The sequence below is a fragment of the Haliotis rubra genome, unplaced genomic scaffold (genome assembly GCF_003918875.1).
Source record: "Haliotis rubra isolate DU_JTF1 unplaced genomic scaffold, ASM391887v1 Scf460, whole genome shotgun sequence".
NCBI classification, from domain to species: Eukaryota; Metazoa; Mollusca; class Gastropoda; order Lepetellida; family Haliotidae; genus Haliotis; species Haliotis rubra.
This window is the reverse complement of record NW_025767147.1, coordinates 316,767-331,980: the sequence shown is the minus strand read 5'-3', so window position 1 is coordinate 331,980 and position 15,214 is coordinate 316,767. Positions and strand designations below refer to the sequence as shown.

The window sequence follows — 15,214 nt, the reverse complement described above, 5'->3', positions numbered from 1 at the left end:
TTAATTTTCTCATTAAATATTAGTATATTGCACATGTAACACTGTCCATGACATGTCTGAGAAACACATTATTCTCTATCTGAATTATAACCGCTGTACAACATTAAGTGCTCATTATTTACAGATACAGATATTTAAATCCCTTTCTTTTCAAAACATTGAATCTAAATATTGCTGAGTGCAGCTTAAAACTAAACTCACTCACTCACTGTAAGAAATAAATCCTGTACAGCCTAAGCAAGTCTATAGTGGTTGGCTGGTCCAGAATACTCCTGGTTCCCTGAACGAAGAGTGTCTGGCCTTATGTGAATTACAGTAAGGCTCAGTTATAACAAACTCGAAGGGACCACTAAATTTAGTTTGTTATAAGTTATATGACTGTAGTTCAATTTCTTCTTTTTGACTGAAAAATGATAAAAGTGCTGCAGCCCCAAAATACAATTTATTATATTCGTCAGTCCTACCTGTCAACTCTCACGCATCCTGTGTGAGACTCACGCCTTTTACTTCAGTGTCACACACTCATGCATTACCTCCCTAAACTCACGCATTATTGAAAACTTTTATAAAGTAGCACCAAATGACATAAAAATTATCTTTAAATAACCTAAAAAACGATCTTGGTACAACCTCCCACCAAGGCCTGACTGAGAGTGCGCCCCCTGGACCTCAGATTCTCACTCATTGGAACTCTCAGAGGTTGACAGCTCTGAGTCAGTTAGTTATAAATGTTATAAACATTGTTCACTGAATAGTTTATTTTGATAATTTAACAACTATTTTTTCTGTAAAATCATTTGACTAAATGTTTGTCTCACACCAGAAAAAAACGTGATAGAAAAGCTGTCACTAGTCCTGGATTTACAAATGTCTAAAACGTATTCCAGCTATATGGCGGCGGTCTGTAAATAATCAGGTCTGGACCAGACAATCCATAGATCAACAACATGAGCATCGATCAGCACAATTGGGAACCGATGACGTGTGTCAACCAAGTCAGCGAGCCTGACCACCTGATCCAGTTAGTTGCCTCTTACGACAAGCATTATTTCTTACAGGTTCTGTAGGGGAACCATACATTGTGTACTTGTGGTTCATACATAATAATATTGACAACTACAACACTTTCAAAATAATCACCATGAACAAGTTGATACAGGTATTATTTTTATCTACAAAATGAATAAATGTCAACACTGTTTCCTTTCAAATGCTGTCCAAAATCGATACGTGTTTAGTGCTGATAAACAAAACTTTAGATCATCACTGTGTGAAAAAGATCCTTTATAAACAGCCATAAAACTGCGGAAGCCTCAATAGACACAACTATTTGCATTGTACACTACTTAAGGCAATTGAACACTACTGTACCAAGGATCTACATTACTTCCTTGATTCTTAAGGCTGTTACTTTGTAACTTAGCCAATGGGTTCACATAAGCTTGAATAACATGCCCAATCTATCTATCATGCACAGATCAAAACTCTCTTTTCTGACCACGTGAGCTCGTACAACAATGGAGATTTAAAAACTTTATATAGACTAGAGTCTGCTAGCCTAAACCCCTCACACATTAAGTGATTGTGAGATTAAGCTATACAAACCAAACTTTATAACCCTCATAAGCATTATAAAGTGTTCAGCTTTGATAAGCTAGCCCCATAAACATGCTAAATATGCCTTCGTCTTATGAATGACTTGAACGTTTGAGGGATCTGACGTCTAATATCATTAGTTTGATGGAGAACAGTATACAAGTAGTGCATATGTGTGATACATTATTGATGATCCCACATATAACAGTTCTTCTCGACCTTCTCTCAGACTGACTTTCAATCCCAAGATTGGAACAATGTCTGTTAAAACTCCCCAAAAGGAATATAAAACTTCCAATTCCTGTCGCATACATAACTATGTTATGCCTGGTGAAGGTGATTTGCATTTCACTGATAAGACCTAATAAGAGGACAAGGTTTTTATCATCCAGTTTACATTATTAATTCAAAGCAATTTCAAAATACCTCTAAACTAGAACAATATAAAAGAATCGAAATTTGGAATGCACTATTTTTTTCCTAATTGACCTGCAAGGGAACTTAATTTGGAAACTGATAAGTCCATGGTATATAATTAATATTGTTAAAACTGCTGAAATGTAAAAGATAAAAATTTAATTAATTCCATGAGATATCCTCATCCTTGGCCTAAAAATTGAAGCTCAAATCTGTTAAATTTCCGTCTAATTTTGAGCTTGATACTAGCCACAATAAGGGTATGCGCTGATAAATAAAACAATGCTTTTAAAACCACTTTACATATGATTTCCAACCTGGACTTGTACATTAGTAGCTGTCTAAACAGATACATCACTCGCAAAAATCATCATCACCAGAAATCAGCTTATCCTAGCATGAGCAAGGTAGAGAACTCTGCAACTTAGAGGATTTGGCAAACTGTGCTCCAAAAGGCATTAAAGGCCAGAATTTTGTCTCTACTAAAAAAAAATTTAAATAAAAAACAGAATAAAAGGTGCAATTATTATTAATATGGAACAACTATACGTTCATCAGAAACAACTCCTTCAGACAATAATGAGCTATCTATCACACAATCATTAGTGTAACATTAATCTATAGGAATCGGAAGCATCTCGACAGATGAAGACATGTCAGAAATGAAACAATAATTTCATCACAAAATCCCATCTTGCGAGAAACACAATCATTTCCAAAAAGAACTGCCATGTCTGTACATCCAGAACACATTCCATAAAGTTGTCTTTCCATTGAAATTACAGCCTGTCTCCGAGTACATTTGCCATTGTTCAAAACAATCTGGGTACAGCTGTCCTAAGTCGATGTAAGCTATGTGAATAACAACCACCTTAGCTCTAAGATCGCATTGTATAACAACCATGATTTAAAACAGTCGAAGCATTAACATCACTTTATAGAATGGGCACTAACAACAGTCAAATAAATGTTTGATTAACTCACATTTAAAACTAGACTAAATGGGGTTTTACCTAAAATCCAGGATTTTCCCCCAATCACAAGTTGGACTCAGTTCCTGTTGCTCTACATGAATCAATGCCAGACTCCAAGCCGTTGACAAACTTCCATCGCGATTTATCCTTGTACGTCATTGAACATGATAAGGTGACGTCAAAGCACTTACCAGAGAAGGTGATTAATTATACAAACCTGTGCTTCTATAATTTGTGTTAAACTGAACATACTTCTGTGTAATAATAATGACTACTATGGTGATGCTACACAAACGTCAGAGACTCAAACTTAATCACGTCTACTCAAGTAAGTTGTCCACACAGCTTTTATGACTTTTGTTAAGATTGATGGCCAGAGTGTATATGCGAGTCAGTTAAGAAATGGAATGTAGACAGCCTGTTTCATTTGGTGCGGGGCGGTGAGGTAGCCTAGTGGTTAAAGCGTTGGCTCTTCACGCCGAAGATCCGGATTCGATTCCCCACATGGGCACAATGTGTGAAGCCCATTTCTGGTGTACCCAGCCGTGATGTTGCTGGAATATTGCTCAAAGCGGCATAAAACCAAACTCAGTCAGTCAGTCAGTCATTTGGTGCAGTTTTTTCCTAATTTCCTCAAGAAACTTTATGATAAGTGACATAGTGTGGGTGACTTGGAATAAGGACTTGAATATGGTATAAAATCTGTGTCAATATCCACACAATATATATTTGTTGCAATTACTTTGAAAACGTTGAACAGTGTTTCATTTCTAGTAGTTTTATTCACCAGCCTTTGATTGGGGAAAGTCCGAAGTGAAAATTATGTTTTGCCATTTTAAGCCTCATTTGGCAATGTGATGTGATGGTAGCTTGTAAATATTCAGATCAGATAATCCAGTGATTGTGTCCAGCAATTACATGCAGGGTACACGGACTCAGAATCACCTGAGTCACTAAAACTGACCACTAAAACTGACCACACATCCAATCCACTCTGTCACCTCTTATGACAAGCAAAGGTTTCCAAGTACCTTTTATAAGCTAAATTCCCATAGGGCCTGAAGAGACGTCCAAAATATCTGCCTTTATTTTACATATACTTAAAACAATCAACCCAAACAACTTATAGCAAAACAAATATTAACCCACTGAGTTACATATTTTGTCTTTTCAATCTACCAATCAAAATAGCAAGCAAAAGTCTCTTTAAACGATAAAACAAAAAATATGCTACCTTAAACCTGTTCCCAGCTTTGCTGCAACCTGCAAGCCATTAAGCCCTGGCAGACAGCTTGTGGTCAGCTAATGGCCACTATAATGGCCAGAACAGTGTCACAACTAGATAACATCTCTTCAGCTGGAGGCCAGCACTTGTGGTGGACACTGACATGGCTTAAAGTAACAATTAATATCACCACTACAAATCTGTAAGTGCTCGTACCATATTTCCTCCAATAAATGCATACCTGTGTTTACCTGTAATTAGTATCATTGTAGTATTAAAGTAACCTCGGCCTTTAATTTCAGGTACTGCTTGTCTCTGGCATAAACTTGTTAAATTCTTTAAAAATATGTGTAATTAGATAAGGCCCTGGGCCAATATGTATGCAGCTATATCTGATAGAAGCTATACACGAAACGTGCAAAAAGTATCATTTGATGGTGAGGTATTAAATATGGATATAAAAAGTGTTAGCAACATCAACTGATTTCAGTGTTTGGAATTTTGACAGCCTATGAAAGTTTACATTTTTGGCCAATAAAAACCTAAGGATTTTATTTTTTGAGCGGGGAAAATTAATTTATATTTTTTTCTTATTCTTTTATATATATATATATGTCCAGTCAGGGGTGGAAATAACTTTAAAATTGCTAGTGTACTCCGGTACAGTGGCACATGTAAAATCACTTGCCCTGATCATTTTTCCACTATACTAGCCGATTTTCTTGTTAATTTTTTAAATAAACAACATAATTAACATTGGAAAGTCAACTGGACACCGGTACACTGCGATATACAAATTTGCTTGCCCGACAGAAAAAAACACTGGACTGGGGCGTAGGGCAATGGGTTATTTCCACCCCTGCCAGTGAATTAAAAATACAATTAGTCTGGCCTTACCTTGTTTTTGATTTTGCGAACCCAAGCACATGCATAAAAGTACAGAAGGAATGTGACATGCTCATGTTAGACACAAGAACAGCAAGCAACCTCCACTGACATCAGCCATTTTGTCCATCCAATCCCTACTAAGTCCAAATTGGCAAGCAGAGACATTAAGAAATTTTTAAGAAGTCAGTGTGTTACATAGGTTCATGCTAGTGGTTTATTTTGTTTATAAATGACTTGGAAATAATATTAAATACTGGTCTAAAATTTTGTTTTATTCTTCAACAATTAATCTGTATACATGGAAGTTCAATCCACCAAATATGCACATGCCTCATAACAGCCCTGTACTAATACGAAAGTAATGACAACATCTGTGGTAAGGAATAAATATCTCATAAAACAACAATTAATTCAATAATCTTATAATTCATAACAGTAAATAATCCAAGATGGATAAGTGTCAAGGAAAAAACAAATTAATGGTAGAAAACATTATATCAGGAGACAAATTCTGTCATCTTTAATACAATCGAAACTCTTTCCAGAAAATAACTTTCATTTGAATTTTGTTGCCTCAAATGTTGTATGTTAATCAAAGGACATATCTGCATAGCTTCTAAATATTTATCAAAGATAACTTAATGATCCACCTTAAAATACTCTCTCTCTCAGAGTCTCTCTCTCTGCATAGTTTCTAAATATTAATCAAAGATAACTTAATGATCCACCTTAAAATACTCTCTCTCTCTCTCTCATCAGCTCGCTCTCTCTCTCTCTCTCTCTCTCTCCCTCAACATCAGCTGATAGACAGTTAAAACTCTGAGTATATTTTCCCAACGATAATGTGATTTCCTAAATTATCACAACCTATTATTCTGTCAAATACAAAATTATAAGAAGCTGAACAGCACATCATCAACAAGGGTAGTGAATGCCTCCAAGTTCGATTCATCTCAAAACTCTCAGCAAAGGTATGCAGTTGTGGCAATATCCACGGTGCAGTGAACTCATCATCGGATTGATACTACCACGATACCAGCTATAGACAACAGTGTGTGGCTCGGCTGTCAATCATTTCGAGCAACTCAACTACTGTCGCTAACGAATGTAATTGACAACTAGTTACATAACACGCCGTTCAGGTGAAAGAGATTACCGCTACCCCCGATACAGGAACGCCGTCAAATGAAACAGGTGATCTTGCGTCGAAAATTGCGGATATTTCAGTTGTTAATTCTAAATAACCCTTTGAAGAATTAAAAACTGAAACAAACCCGTGTATTGTTCAGGAAACGACAACACACGGAAAATAACATCAGATATTTTGCAAGCTGATAATACGAACACCTGTCATTGTTTAACCGATCGAACAGACATATGCGAGATGAAATTTATTCACTATGGACAATTCATTGTCGGTTTAATCGTAACTTGTTTCACATTCACGCTAATGCTGATTTGGATAGGATATCTCTAAAATGAAGGAATTTCCTCACTGTCAAATAAACCCCTTTAAACCATAAACTTTTTAAAAGTCTATTCCAGCTAATGGGGGTTTTACCGACCCGCTCTTTCATTCAGCTGATATATGTCCCAACGTGTCTCGTTATAAAGCGTCATGGCACTTTGACAGGTTTAAATCCTATAAAGTTCGTCATAAACTGAAAGGACCCCACATTTCTTTAGCACCGACAGCGAAACGTTAGAGTGTACATCTTCTATTAAGTGGGTTACGTTCAACGCTCGCAGGGCACTTGGTTGAGTACGGAACTGCTCAGCGCTTCGTAGTCAGAACAAACTTACCTCGCATATCTTCTGTGTCATCGTTCCCGCGGAATTCTGTTTGTTCATTTCGTCCGTCAACCACAAAATAAACAATTTTGGTCGTCATACTTCGACTCGAATCCTCTTATCGGCCTATGTAGTAAGCCACATGACACAAGCCCACTGACGATCGCTTGCTAGCACATGGTATATGCTGAACTAGATTTCCGCGTTCTGTCAAACTCCTTTGTGTTAAAATACCGACATAATTTGGATGTATATCCTTGTTGTCATATCCAGCGTTGAACTGCTATCCACTACACATCGGCATAGAAACCCAGGCTTGGTAGGAACATTAACGTGTCCGCGTTGAACTGCGAATCGCCCATGACAGTCCACTAAAACATTCTATCGCTAGCAGGGAATTTTTGCCCTGGTTGAGCGACTGTTATCACGTGGTATGCCGTATTTCGCTTCACGCATGAAGCCCCACGAGCGTTCAACGGATCTCGTGCAGTAAGCCACACACTTACCCTAGTTTCCGCGTCAAATAGGGAAGGCGCGAGCCGCTCGTAAACATTATGAAATTGTTAGTCCACAGTCGAGAATCTCAAGTCAACGCTTGTTAAAACAGTGCCTAACAGTTTAGCATCGCTTAGCAACGAAAGTATTGCGATCTGTGAACGTTGCTTTCATTTTTCAGAAATTACTGCTACAACAAATAACTGTCCAATTTCCTGGACCTTTATTGAACAATCAGTATCATTTATACCGATAATTTTTCATCATTACACTTTTTCAAAATGTTCTCAATATATATAACGATCAATTTTAATTAATACAGTTTCTAAAAAATGTTCTCAAAGCTCTAATTGATATACTACAACATATAAAGTGACGGTGATCTTTTCAACTGAATTCTTATCACAGACAAAATTCAAAACGTTAAGGATATGGGGCTTTTTTCGCCATGTCGGTCCCTACCAGATGCTGGTTCAAAATGGTCCCCAATAATAACAGTATATGGTCCCATTGGCGACTAGATCAGGAGTTCTTTGTCGACGACTTGGTTCACTGTGTGTTACAGTATTCCCAGCGAAGCGTTGGTAATTATATCAACCACTGGTTTGTCTGGCCTGGCCCCGATTTCTCGAAACAAACTTAAGTCTGAGTTTTGACTTAAGTTCGAATTTTTACTCAAATTTGAGAAAACGCATTTCCTAGAATGAACTGAAATCGATATTAAACTCAAACATAGTAGACAATTTGAGTTTGGTGAATAGAATACTTAAGTTGTTTGGGCTTTTTTATTATAAAAATGCAGCTGAGTTCAAAATTCATCTGTTTCAAATTGTCAAACTCAGTTTGAAATTTGAGTAAAAACTTAAGTTTGTTTTGAGAAATCGGGGCCTGGACTCGATTATACAGATCACCGTTACATGGGCAAGCGCTTCGGGCATTATGGCTTAACACGATAAACAAGCACACCCTTGTGTCCGGTCATTTTGACAGACAGTATGGTTTTACGCGACTTTTAGTAACATTCCAGCAGTGAACACCAGAAATGGGCTTTACACGTTGTCTCCAAATGAGAATCCGGGTGTTCGAGCGAACGCTTCAACTATTATCCTACCTTACCGCTTCTTTCGGGAACTCAGATTAACCGGTTTTATCCGTTTGAACTGAAATATCCCATGGCTAGTGAGTGAGTGAGTTTGGTTTTACGCCGCTTTTTGCAATATTCCAGCAATATCACGGCGGGGGACACCAGAAATGGGCTTCGCAAATAGTGCCCACCATGGCTAGTGTATCTACACTGTCTTTAATACAGCTTTAAACGCCGCCATATAGCTGGAATATTCACTCACTTAAAGCTTTAAATGTGGTATAAATGGCTATGATGTTATTTTTCTTCGTTATATTTCCCGTTCTTTAAAAATGTAAACTGTCGGGCAAAAGAAAGTGTAAACTTGAAAATGTGATTTGATCTCAAATCACAAACATAATCAAAACGTTACTAGCCTGAAACAGTCGTCGAAATGCTACGTAAACTCCAGGTTTAAAAGATAGCTGTATCAAATGCATCACACTCTAGTATTTGTTTTCTGTTTGTTTCATTTTAAGCCACTACCAAACACACCTATTTTTCTTGATCGGAAGTGTTTTATAATACTTGAACGCGATTTTATCCCAATGCAATAGAATACGGCTTAAATGTCACATGTATTGTGTTTTCAAAACGTTTGTTTGGCCTACCTCCGACGTAATGGTGTTTTCACAATTTTATTACCATTCTGATCTTAAAAGGATTTAGAGTGGACTTGAATCTGTTTCTTTTTTGAAAGCATTTACGATAAAATTGTATTCATAAATCAATGAAAGTAATACAACATTTAAAAGTCCCCTGACGGGAAATGTGACGTGTGTATCTGTTTTCCTTTGAACAACCTCGATCTTCATGTCAAGCAAATCTCAGGACATTTCGCATTCATGGTGTATTGACGCCATCTTTGAGATCAAAGCGAAGGTACTACTAGTGTATGTTGTGTTCAGCGACACGTTTGTATTCAAAGCGTTTTCAATCAGTTTCTTGTTTCCACTGTATTGCAGAGTGAAAGTGAATATTGTTTTAGTACGCACGTCAACTATATATATATCAAAACATCCTCTAAATGGTTGAGACCCGTGAAGGTCCGGGTTAGAATTGATCTTCAGTAACCCATGCTTGTGGTTATAAGAGGCGACTAACGGGATCGGGTGGTCAGGCTCGCTGACTTGGTTGACACATGTCATCGTATCCCAATTGCGTAGATCGACGTTCATGCTGTTGATCACTGGGTTGTCTGGTCCAGGATCGATTATTTACAGACCGCCGCCATATAGCTGGAATATTGCTGAGTGCGGCGTAAAACTAATCTCACTCACTCACTCACTCTAAATAATCGAGCGAAGTTTTGTAAGCTTTGTATTCAAAGTCCTTTTAGTTTGCTCGTTTTGCGAGAACGTGTGAGTAAATTCAGTTTTACGCCGCACATCTGTTATATCACGACACCTTCAAAATAAGGAAGCTTGGCGAACTATGAATTCAAAGCTCTTTTAATTTTCTTTTTCACCGCTTCGCGAGAACGTGTAATTAAATGCAATTTTACGCCGCTCATCTGTTATATACCACGATCGCCAGTAAATACAGTTTAGACCATGCAAATCAGAGTGAAAAAGGACCTCTCAGTCGGGGACCGATGACGTGATACTAGTCAAGTCACCAAGCCCGACTACCGGGTACCCTTGTATCGACAAGCATGGATTATAACTAGGGCCATTTTTCACCGGGTTCCTAGAAGGAGTGCTTGTACATCGGTATGCTTTGGACATGGACAATAATTATTGACATCGTTGTAATGAGTGTTGATTATCCTTAAAGATTATACTAATACCTTGCCAATATATACTCAACATAACCACGTGAACAGAATTTGTATCATCATCATCATCATCATCATCATCATCATCATCATCACAACAATAATACTGCTATCCAGAACCCCAAAACCCTTTCAAACGAAAATGAGAGGACAGCGTCTATCGATATTTAGTGAAGGAAACATTCTTTCAACTTTAATCGATTTTTTTGTAATCCGGCTGTCTTCCTGGTTGAATGTTCTGGGAAACACAACAATGAGTATTGTAAATCTCGAATCAATGTCTCCTGTCATCCTGTTTTCAAGGAACTGAACAGGACATGATCGAGAAAATGTATTTTTCTGTCGGTATTAGTTATTACTATTAGATGGTGATTTGTAGAGACGTGGCCTTGCGGTACACGCGTTCGCTCCTCACCCTGGTGACACAGGGTCGATTCTATAGTATTAACTACTATTTAGTAATATACAAACCATGAGAATCTGTTGAATGCGAAACCCGAACCAACCAAACCCGATTTGATTCTGTTTCCGGATTCACTAACTTCGAGTGATTTCTATGAGTGATTTCTTTAACTTCACCCCTGCCACGGTTGATGTATGAAGTCTCTATAATTTTGCATAAAGAATTACGATTGCATCAGTTTTTCGCGTTTTTAAAATGTATGTCTCGAACGGTCATGAAATGCTAGCAGAAAATCATCTACAGCAACAATAGCGCGACGTAAACCACCATGCATGATACGTTATAGAATCAGGTAACCCGTGAAGGTCCGGGTTAGAATATTGATCTTCAGTAACCCATGCTTGTCGTAAGAGGCGACTAACGGGATCGGGTGGTCAGGCTCGCTGACTTGTTTGACAAATGTCATCGTATCCCAGTGGAGTAGATCGATGCTCATGCTGTTGATCACTGGATTGTCTGGTTCAGACTCGATTATTTACAGACCACCGCCATATGGCTGGAATATTGCTGAATGCGGCGTAAAACTAAACTCACTCCCTCACTTATAGAATCAGGGATAACACCCTGAATGTGAATCTCATGAAATATAATTCTAATGAGAGCGACAGGTTATTCCAAGGTTAAACATATTGCTGGAATATTGCTAAAAGCGGCGTAAAACCAAACTCACTCGCTCACTCACTCCAAGGTTAAACATGTTATGTAATAACTTCGAGTTCGATTCCCGAAGACGTATACAATATATATAGGAATAAATTAGAGCACCATTAAATACAAGACTGCTCATCGAGAACAAAAGCCGAGTGGCCCAGTGGTCTCAGTGTTTGCTCATCTCATACCTAGAGGAACGGGTTTGATTCCAGTAGATGTTTTAAACACATAAATCGTTTCTGTAGTTCCTGGCAATAATACTGAATAACCAGTTGTTAAAGGAAGCTGTTGACAAATAACACCCCCTGGTATATAAAAATGTAACAATTTAACAAAAAAACAAATCATAATTAACATTATTGGCTAGGCAGAAAGTTGATGAAGCCAGAGAGTAGACAAAGGACAGGCGTGGAAGCCAATGATGTACAAATAATAATAAGATGTTTATACAGCAGAGTTTATACAGTAGATTGGGCTTGGTGGATGAGTGCATCATAAGCGGATGGAATGAATATACATCCAGTATATATATATACTTCCCCCTTCTTCATGTTCCATTATGCTTGACAACGGTACAAGAATCTGTATCGAAACGTCGCACTCACGAATAGAAGTTGTTATCCATAAAGATTGTTCTATATTGTACTTCCCAACTTCTTAAATACCACTCAAAGAAGTTGTACATGTACATCCTGTCACGAGTCACCGTGCGCCGTGTGAGGTACACACAGTACATGCGGATACACACATTCTTTTGTAATACACACAACATGTTGTTTATCTACATCGTCATACATCGGTCTGTGTGTCTAGGGTGGCGTTGAAACACAAACAAACAAATCAGGGCGGAAAAAACAAGGGCGACAGAAGAAATGTTTCCACGTGTAGATAAGATTCAAGATGAGTAACATCGCATAGATAAACCTTCTACCGGAAATAGACAAACATCGCCATCTATGGAATGAAAGAACACTGCGATTTTCTGTAAGTATGAATAAATATTCTGTTTTTAAAGAATATCGGGATTTTTCCTGTGCGAAAACATATCGCAGTTTGCAAGGGTGAGGTGAGATGAAAGTGGGTTTAATGTCGTGCTTGAGAATATGTCGCTCATATGACGACGTGCATGCGTGTGTATATGTATGTGCGGCTGCTTGTACTAGCCCAGACTTAAGCTTGGTTTATAGTGCTAGCCTACTGAGATACAATGCCGCAGTGAAGCATGAATACCCCACTTAGACACATTATACTGAATCCGAGCCGACAAGTCCTTGTTGTACCCATTAATGCCGAGCGCCAGGCAGGGACCAACAAGTACCATTTTTTAACGTCTTTTGGTATGACGCGGTCGGGGATTGAACCCGCGACCTTCCGCTCTCCTGGCTGACGCTCTAACCACTACACCACGGAGGCGGTCAGTTTTCAAGGGGGTTAAAAAACCCGTATCTTTAGATTTACCAGAAATAGTAGTCTGTCGTACAGACCCCGAAGCAAATATACCCAAGAAAGCCCACGCAAGTCTAGAAAATGTGGCAAGTCTAGATGAAGAAAATCCCTGGGCTCCTTTTTATTGTATTTACAATTTTAATTTAAAAACTTATATTTTTTGTAAAATATGCTCATTTCTGAGACTAACTGTCAGTCTACAGAAATAGCAGAACATCGATTGTTCGTAAGCACGAACTTTGCATGGCTACACTTTGATGTTTGTCAATGGTAAACTTTGAGAAAAAACGTAACATGCATGGTTGAGAGTTTCTTGATATAGTTCGTAGGACTATACTTCCAATCTCCGTCAGGTCAGTAACAAGTTTGTCTCAAATATACCTTACAGATATGAATGACTGTCATGTTCTTTCAGATGTTTCACCTTGGGATTCCTGGTTAAGTGATTCGGATGGTGAGGACCGATTGCTATACTGAATGAAAGTTCGTGTTCCGATGTGTTTCGCGTTGGTCATATCAGTATCGGGTTTGTCTGGTCCAGAGTTCAGTTGAAGTTAAGCAATGTTGAGCGTGGAGAGTCCTTGGATGGGTGACCGTGTTTGGCAGCTTGACTCCTGAGAGTTTCGAGGACTTCAGTCCTGCGCCACAACGAAGCACATGCATGTGATACATGTGGTCTCACCTTAGGCATGTGATTTTGGTCAAAATTGTCCTGTTCACTGAGCAGAAAATGGGCACCCGGTGGGATGTGACCATTAACCTTAGCAATCCCCCCATCCTATAATTTTAAGCATGCTTTTTACTATTTTATGTACAAAATTGCTCCCCCCACCTTACCTCCCTAGGACAAAATGGGTGACCCCCCTTAAAATCATCATCACCATAAATTATAACATATACTAAAACAGTTCAATACGTTAAAATTAAATTTAAAATAATTAATTAAAAAAGGGCTCTATACTTCATGCCCTATGTTCTTGGAGGAAAATACAGCATGTGCGGCCCAGCAAGGAGATGGTGGCTGCACCTACCGACTTCCGGTTTGGAGTGGACAGCCCGTATCTGTGATGTTACATATAAAGGTCTACGCGTGTCTTAATATCCTGTCCCAATTCACCGTGTGTCGTGTGAAGTACACACAGTGCATGCGGATACGCACATGTTTTTGAAATACACGTAAGTTTCTACATGTAAATATGTTGTTTTTACGTCATGATATATCGGACGGCGTTTAACAACAGACAAACAAATCACGGCGGAATAACACGACACATATGGCCGACCGGAGAAACGTTTCAGTCTGTAGATAAATTTCAAGAGGTTTAACATTGTATAGATAAACCTTTAGATTTACCGGAAATGGACCGCATTTAGCAACATTCAAGCAATACCACAGCAGGGAAAACCATGCAGACATTGGCTCCTCGCCGTAAACCCATATCAGGAATCGAACCCAGGCCTGCGGCGTGACGAGCATCGGCTTTATCCATGAGGCCACCACACCTCACATCACGTCATAGGCAACGCACGGCAGCAGTATGTGTGTCATGATCTATGTATCACACAGTTATACACTGATCAAATCCTAATAGACCAATACATTAAAATTCAGTTCAAAATAATTAATTCAAACGGACTTAATACTTCATGTCCAATGTTGTTGGAAGGAGGGGCGGTGGGGTAGCCTAGTGGTTAAAGCGTCCGATCGTCACGCCAAAGAACAGACTTCGATTCCCCACATGGGTATAATGTGTGAAGCCCATTCGTGGTGTCCCCCGCTGTTATGTTGTTGCTAAAAGCGGCGTAAAGCCATACTCATTCACTCTTGAGTGGAAATACAGTTTCTGTGCCCAGCGAAAAGATGGCTACCACCCAACTTCCGGTTTGGAGTGGACAGCACTTTTATTACAAATCACTCATTCTGAGATAAATATCAAATTTAACAAAATCGCTGTCCCGTTGATAGAGCGTCATTAATACTTTACTTTGAAATGTCCATTTTGTTTAATATGATGTCCCTTGAGTTGAGGAAAAAATAAAAAACAATTTTAGATTACTCTTGCCAGATTTTATAAAAACACGAAGGGAATATCAAAGAGCAACTTGTTAAAAACTGTGTCCTTCTGCAGGGTGTATTGTTTGACAGATGAATAAAACATTATTAAGTAACAATAGTCTAAACCGTTGAATTTCTACGTTTACATTACAATCGTGTGCCATCACATTTAGTAGTTTAGAAGCCTCCAGTGCTGTAAAAGATTACTGTGGTTTAAAGTTCAGTTGTCCCAACTTTTACCATCAGATGCGTTACAGATTTTCATGTGGTTTGGACACATTTGACTTTTATCAACAGTGGTTGAAACAATGG

At 38.5% G+C, this 15,214-nt stretch overlaps 1 protein-coding gene across 3 annotated transcripts in view; it reads right to left on the bottom strand.

The window, feature by feature from the left end:
* Window positions 1–15,214, bottom strand: part of LOC124290289 (high affinity cGMP-specific 3',5'-cyclic phosphodiesterase 9A-like) — a 109,494-nt gene that overhangs the window by 81,799 nt on the left and 12,481 nt on the right. For 2 of the 3 annotated variants that reach the window (XM_046727001.1, XM_046727002.1), the window contains exon 1: window positions 6,904–7,311. The exons of the other annotated variant lie outside the window; for it this stretch is intronic. In XM_046727001.1, the coding sequence (XP_046582957.1) occupies window positions 6,904–6,991 (88 nt within the window). In that variant the 5' untranslated portion in view covers window positions 6,992–7,311. Of the gene's footprint in view, window positions 1–6,903; window positions 7,312–15,214 lie in introns of those variants that run through there. 3 annotated transcript variants of the gene reach the window in all.